The 8015-nt window shown below is 33.8% G+C and overlaps 1 protein-coding gene across 1 annotated transcript in view; it reads right to left on the minus strand.

Moving 5' to 3' along the window:
- Nucleotides 1-8015, minus strand: part of LOC102755735 (gephyrin) — a gene marked incomplete at its 3' end in the record, with an annotated part of 348549 nt that overhangs the window by 25026 nt on the left and 315508 nt on the right. Inside the window, exon 15 of the mRNA XM_006760102.1 lies at nt 5655-5747. Coding sequence (XP_006760165.1) covers nt 5655-5747 — 93 coding nt within the window. The remainder of the gene's footprint in view (nt 1-5654; nt 5748-8015) is intronic.

An 8015-nucleotide genomic window follows, 5' to 3' on the forward strand; every position in this document is an offset into this window, starting at 1 on the left:
CCAGGGGCCCGTCCCCCAACCCCCCAATCGGCCCCAGCCTGAGCATGACTGAGGGTGGCATCGCAACCTCCCAATATGCATGACGGGAAGGCGCCCCAACTCTCCAATTGGCCCTGCTCTGAGCCCAACCAGGGGCTGCACCTAGGGATTGGGCCTGCCCTCTGCCACCGGGGAGCAGGCCTAAACCAGCAGGTTGTTATCTCCCAAGGGGTCCCAGACTGCGAGAGGGCACAGGCCGGGCTGAGGGACCCCCCTCCTACCCTCCCGAGTGCACAAATTTTTGTGCATCGGGCCTCTAGTAGAAAAATAATAACCAATATATCTAATTGCTGATATTTATTGAAAAAATATCTATTAAAGAGATAAGTAAAAGAAAAGTTGCCATTTTCAAGATGAATTCTACAAGCTTAGGTGTGAGAGGGCTGAAGTGGAGGAACGGTGGTATATGAACCTAAAGTTTTAAAAAAAATTAAGCTACAGTATGCCATTAGAAAAGATGGAGTCCCAGGATTTCTGTAAAGGCTTAGGATCTCTGCCCTCCGCCAATTCTGACATTTCAGTTAATAAACTTTCTTTTGTTTTGCAATTGTTGAATTTAATTAGAAGGAAGTGATAAAAGCAATATAAACCCAATCCTAACAGCAAATGCATTATATAAGTAATTCATTACACTTAATGCTAGATTCTGAAGCTTTTAATGTCCAGATTTCTTTTAGTCTTGTTTACCTGTTTATGTAAAGATTTCTGATGTCATTTTATATAAAATTGATACCATTAGATAACTATTCATTATGGCAATGTATAGAAAATAGTGTTCCCCAAGTCATTTACTATAGAATTATTACTTATTTTCATTTTCCAGCCATATGTGAACTCTCTTTAAGCCTCCTGAAACACTTTATTCATTTATTTCCAATAATAAAGAGTCTCATCATTTCCATGTTAGGACTGAATAAAAAAGACTGCAGAGATCACATACCTTTCAGAGATCCTAGGAAATATCTTCAACAGAGGAACAAGGCAGAGGTATTTATTTACTTTGATAACAGAACCACATTAAGTCCAGGATGATAGACAATAGGGCAGTAGTATTTATGTATATAGTAAAATTAAGATTATAGAAAGAGTTGGGGTGGGAGAAAGAGAAGGTGACAAGACTAGCACAACAGGATTAATACTTGCTGCAATTATATTGAGGGATTAAATCAGGTGAGTTGTTTGGAATTTTAAGTCTGTTGCCTTTTCTTATGGAGAGCAGGGAGCTAGGGAGTAGAACAGATGAGTGAGAAGGCATTTTATATAATTTACAAAAATGCCTATTTATTTTTAGTATTGAGAAAAGAGATATTCCTTAAATACAGTTTTAACTAAAATTAATTATTCCAAATTATCTCTCTGCTCACATGAGTAATACTCTTCTTCATCTGAAGTGTCCTATAGTGGAGGCAATAGGCTGTCAAATGAGTTGGAGAACCAGCTGTGGCCAAAAAGGTTTTGAATGGGCAAAATAAAAACCCTGGAACATGGCTTTCATGAAAGACTAAGAATTAGCTCTAATAAAAAAATTACACTGATAAATCATAAATAAAAAAAAGGTTATACTGAATTTTAGTATACAGTTTAATCTACTGCCAGGAAGTACAACAAAATAATAATAGTGGCTGGGCAGTGAGAAAATGGGCAATTTTGAGATGTTCTTTTTTATTTTCTATAGTTTCCAAAAGCAAATATTTCAATCAGAAATTAAAACAGAAAAAATCTTTTAAAATTTACTTTACCCAAATGGCAAAGATTTCTTTCAATATATCCTTCCAGAATTGATTGCAACATGTGGTTCTCAAAATAATTACTGGCTTGTTCATAATTTTTCCTTTTTCTAAATAATCCCAAAACAAGTTCTGAAGGGATAAGCCTTTCATATTGAACATTTTCAAGAAAGCTGAACCTGGAATTCTGAGACATTATTTCCTTTGTTAACATCTAAGAAGAAACTGTGTAAGAAGATGGTCTAGTATTTTTTTTTTTTGCTTGTCCAATTTTCCCAACACCATTTATTGAATAGACTATCTTTACACCATTGTATGTTCTTGTCTTCTTTGTCAAATATTAATTGACTATATAGGCATGGGTCTATTTCTAGGCTCTCTATTCTGTTCCATTGATCTATATGTCTGTTTTTATACCAGTACCATGCTGTTTCGATTACTATGGCCTTATAGTATAGTTTGATTATCAGGTACTGTGATACTTCCAACTTTGTTCTTCTTTCTCAATATTGCTGAGGCTATCTGGGATTTTTGTGGTTCCCTAAAAATTTGTTTTTTTCAAGACAGAATGGATGGACCTGGAGGGTATTAAGCTTAGTGAAATAAGTCAGTTAGAGAAAGACAAATACCATATGCTTTCACTTATATGTGAAATCTAAAGAACAAAATAAATGAACAAACAAAATTTGATGCAGAGAGCAGGCTGTTGGTTGCCAAAGGGGAAGAGTGTTGGGAGACTGGGAGGAAGAGGTAAAGGTAGATGAAGAAGTATAAATGGGTAGGCACAAAACAGTCACAGGGATGTAAGGTAAAGCGTAAGGAATATGGTCAATAACATTGTGATAACTATGTATGGTGCCAGTTTGGACTGAAGATATCGAGGGAAACACTATGTAAAGTAAATGATTGTCTAACCACTAAGCTGTAAACCTGAAAGCAATACAAAATAATATTGAAGTAAACTGTAATTTAAAAAAAAAATTGTGAGACAATGAGCACCTACCCACATCTCTCCAGGAGGGTGTGAATGCATCAAAATGATTGACTTAATCAGTATGAAGGGAGAAATAACTCTTCAAAAATATGAAGAATATGATATCTAACTTATACTGATAAATCATAAATAAAAAAAGGTTTCATTTTCTTTTACCTTTCAAATTTACTCTGTCCTGAATGCAGTTTTAGGTTTATAAGGTCACAGCTCTTCCTATTATTTAAATCATCATCACTGACTCTTGCCTTCTTTACATTCTAATCTATCTTATTTTTAAAAAGTTGTTCCTATTTCTTATTTTCTTAGTCATTTTTTTACTGTCTTGATTCTTTCAACCCACATACCTTAAAGCAAGTGATCCTCCAACTGGTTTGGAGTTTTATGCCACATGCTTCTGAAGGATACTGGCTAATGCTTAGTGATCCAGAGCAAGTTAGCAACCTCTTTACACCTAGAGGGTTAGCAATGCTCACAGGTGCCACTGGTTATTACTGGAAGGCCTAAGGCAAAGGCAGAGGAGAAGAAAAAAAGGGAGAATAACGGGAGTGGGGAGAAAAGAATGGCAGTAAAGGAAGACAGGGTGGAGAGAAGAGGGGACACGAAGTAGAGTGGTAAAGAACCACAACAATAGCTTCCAGGAAATTCTTTACCAAGACAATGACTGGGAGGTGGCATTATAACACAGAAAAGCCTAAGACCATGTCTTTTTGTTTACTGATGACTTTTGTACTTTAAGTATGATATATATATATATAAACATAGATTTACCAAACATTCCCAATTTGAGATTTAACTATATCCACAATGTTAAGTTATGTGTTAAGTCTCTGTTAAATGGTCTATATGTTAGAGAACTCTCAATACTTCACAGGAAAGAAATAATATGAATAAGTTGCATGATATATAATCTGTTGAAACTTTTATACTGTGAGATGTCATTTTAGATGTTTTTTCTCTGTGTAAAATAACTAAAATACCATCACTTCAAAACACAAAGAAAAATAAGATACTGAATGGTAACTTTACATAAAAATTTCTTTGATAGATTATACAGCACAAAGGCTCTTTTTATGGCTCATGTGGGCTAACTACTCTTTCTGGCAACTAGAAAAGCTAAGAGCAATAGTTTCTTTTTATTAAGCTGCTACATCTCATGCAAAAATCATAGAACAACATTCTTTTTGAGAATAATTCTGCCTCAAATAATTTATTTTCTTACTTTCTCCTACTTTATATTACAAAGCACGTAAAAAATAGACTTTCTTGTCCCTTTGGTATTTAATTTGTTGTAGCTGTTTGTTCTATTCTGGAAATAAGAATTATTTGTGATTTTATAGTAATACTGTATGGCTATTAATTATAAGTTCAAAACAAAATTTATATCTTAGATTGGGAATAAGAAACAAAAAGAGCCAATGAGGCTATCAGAAGATTAAAACAATTTTATTTCTGGACAATATGCATTACATAATAAACTCTGTAGAAGGAATTAATTGGGAAAAATTTGGTAGGGATTTATTAGTTATGTTTTCAAAAATACTCTAATTCAGTGAGATCAAGCAGAATGAGGTGCATCCAAGATAGTATTCCTGAGAAAGTATAAACTAGTAGGAATTAATCCCCTCACCATTTTATTTACACAGAATATGAGATTAACAATTTAGGTAAATGTTATACTTTTTTCAGAGATTGTATAAGTAAATGTGTTTATCATAATAACAGTAGTGATAATAATAGATACTATTATTAAAAACAATTATTGAATGCTCTTTTTGGTGCCAGGAACTTTACTAAGGATTTTTATAGTTTCATTTAATCCTTAAAACAACCTGTTAGGGTAAGAACTGTTATAATTATCACCATTTTACAGATGAGAAACTGAGGCTCAAAAAGTTTAGGTAATTTGCTAAAAGTTATATCAATGGAACTGGTACTAGAACCCAGATCATTCTTTGCTCAAAGCCCATACCTTTAACCACCTACTATACGGCCTCCAACATAAAAAGATACTTCTAAGAGATGGTGATAGAACATGGAGATTAACTAATATATTTCTTTACAAAAAATAGAAAATTATTTTAGTAGTTAGAGTGAAAAGAAAATAATGACAAAAATCAGTAAGAAACTCCAGAAATGATCATTAAAAAAAAGAATTGGCCTTCTTAACAGTTTTGATAAGTTGGGAAATGTTTTTATACATTTCTTCAATGCCATAAGCCTTGTGTTAATAACCAATAATAGTTCCTAAGCAATTCAGTTGCATTTTCATTTAGGGTTCTTAGATTGGACTTTAGACAGGTAAATACTATTTTATTTTTGCTTTTAAGTTTTATGTAATCTCAGGTAACTCCAAAGGTGTGAGCTGCCTGGTACCGTCTGGAGCTTTAGATATTTGAAATAGGGCCTCTTCCCAGGAATTAGAGGTTTCCCTCATGCTTGCTTTTTATGAAGCCTTTATTGATGTTTGAGTTTAGAGCAAGAGAAAAGAGCACCCCACTTTATCCCTATGTTGTGAATCTGCTCTTCTTTCTTGTACCATATAGATGTTTTCAACTAGAAAACATGCAAAAAACATCCAGACAAAGTATGACTGTCTATTATCTGGTATGTGTAAGGCTAAAAGAATAAACTATAGTATAGTGTTTTTTTATATCAATCTCTACATATAATTGTAAATAACAATTTTCAAGTAACTAGTAATTTCACTAAAAAGCTTTAAACAAGATTGTGTCAGAAAATAGATGTAGATTACTTTTGTTATCTGTGAATAAAATTATTTTGACAACCAAGGGGGAAACAGATTTAACAGTTGTTGGGTGCCCAGGCTGAGCCAAAAATCTGAAAAAACACACAGTGTGAGTTATGATGATACTCAAGAAAGCCAAAATATTTACCTCGAACAGCATAGCCATCTTTTACTGATGCTGGGAAGGGGGGTAGGTTATCTTTTGCATATACATCTTGAGCAAGGACTCGACCCATTCCATCTGAAAGAAGAGAAAAGAAGGAAAATATGGTTGTTGAGATTAATTTTAAACAGGCAGTCATAGACAAGATGAGCATATGTGCTTGTCTGACAAGGTTTGTATATGGGCTCAGTCAGACCTGATTTCTAACCCACAGAATAGGAGACAGAAGGAAGAGATGAATCCTAGCATCTGAAATGAAATATTAGATTCAGTCCATTAATAATGCTTGCAGAGATTATTTGAATATGAGTAGCTATACAAAATCATCAAAGATGTGCTTAAGTTGACATGTCATTAATTCTTTGACAACCCAAAAATGACTTTAAAAAGCTAATTATTAAACGTTTTCATATCCACTGACCCAGTAATTTTACCTCTAGAAATCTATGTTAAGAAAATGAATAAATATTTTTTTCTTTCTATGTCCAAGACTTTTTCCTCTTTTTTGCTCAATCCCTCCACCTCCTTCCAGCCCCCCTCTTATAATAGGCTGTCAGCCTGCTCGTCTGTCTCTATTTTGCTAGTTAGTTCATTTTGTTTATTAAATTCCATATATGAGTAAAATCATATGGTACCTGTTGTTCTCTGACTGGCTTATTTCACAAATCTCTATGCACATGCTTATTTCAGAGTTGCTTACATTAGTGAGAAATGGGAAGAAATCAAAAGACCAATAACATAGAAATTTAAATATATGAAGATGTAGCCTTATGATAAAACATTATGTAGGCTAAACTAATATCTATGAAGAAGATTCACTGATACAGGAAAACTCATATAGTTAAAAACATGCAGAATTGCACATGTAGACATATGCATAAGTACCAATAGAAAAAGATAGGAAAGGTATACATGAAAAATAAAGCATCTGTTATTTCAGTGTGCTAGAATTATATATGATTTTTATTCCTTTTGCTATATACTTTTCTGAAAGTGACCAAGTTTTCTACAATAAACATGAAATTTTTATAAGTTTTTTTTTCTTTATGAAGATAAAAGTAAAGACAAGAGCTTCCTTACCATTCCATTGAATTTTAGCCTTGATTTTGCCTTTATTAACCTAAAAAAAGTAGTGACTATAAGCAAAGGGCTAAGTAGAAAAAGCCAGTCACAAAAGATCACACATGATACCTTTATATAAAATGTCCAGAATCGATTAATTTATAGAGATTGAAAGTAGACCATTGGTTACTTAAGGCTAAGTGGGGATATGAGGGGATAGGAGGATGACAGATAAAGGGGAGAGGGATTGTTTGTGAGGTGATGAAAATGTTTCAAAGTTGATTATGGTGATTATTGTACATATCTGTGAATATACTAAAACATTGTATTGTATACTTTAAGTGGGTGAATTATGGTATATGAATTGTATCTTCATAAAACTGTTATTTTTTTAAAGGGCAAGGATAAGAGATTTAAAAAAATATTCCTATCATTTCAACAAATAACTATATTTAGGCAAGTCAAGAAAAATTACATTTGTAGCACAGAAAAAACCATCTGGTCTTTACAGATCTTCCTGAAATATCATGGAAAAAAATAAAACACCTCATTTTGAAAAAAAGAACTGCTTCATACTTAGGCTATTAAAATTTATTAATATATCATATAATTTGAAGATTTTAATTTTGGACTTATACTAAATATAGGGTTGCTGTCTTTAAGGTAAATTAGATACCTACTGGGTTAATTCTTCTTTTAGAGTTGGTATTAAGTTAACCTATCAGCAGAGTTTTAATCTCTTCAAAGAGAAAAACAAAAAGTTTTGGTCTAAAAGCCTAAGGCAAGAGACAGGATTTATAGAGAACTATGCAATTGATTGGAAAAAGGCAAAAACTCCCAGTTGCAGCAGATGCAAGAGTTTTGAAGGAATAAATGTCAGATAGACAAGCACCTATCCATATCTCCCAGTAGGGTTCAGGACTAAACAATGGGTAGCTCTTCCAAGAAGTCAATATTAGAATTGTCTGGTCAATGTCTGACCAGATGATCTGTTTGGGAACTTAAAGAGTATGTAGTAGTGCTGAAAATTACTTCATCGCATGGGACAGTCTCTCTTGCATACATATAGGTACCGTATTTGCCGGCGTATAAGACGATTCTTTGGCCCTGAAAAATGTGCCTCCAAGTGGGGGGTCGTCTTATATGGCAGGTACACTTCAGATAGACTGCCCATAGTGCTTGCCCCGTGCCATAGTGGCCTCCCGATGCCCGCCCACTTCATTCCACATACCGTTCAGGCATTAGCAGCGCTGCTGGGTGTATGCTCGGCTGTTATGCGATTTT

Source organism: Myotis davidii, unplaced genomic scaffold, assembly GCF_000327345.1.
Source record: "Myotis davidii unplaced genomic scaffold, ASM32734v1 scaffold337, whole genome shotgun sequence".
In the NCBI taxonomy this organism is placed as follows: Eukaryota; Metazoa; Chordata; class Mammalia; order Chiroptera; family Vespertilionidae; genus Myotis; species Myotis davidii.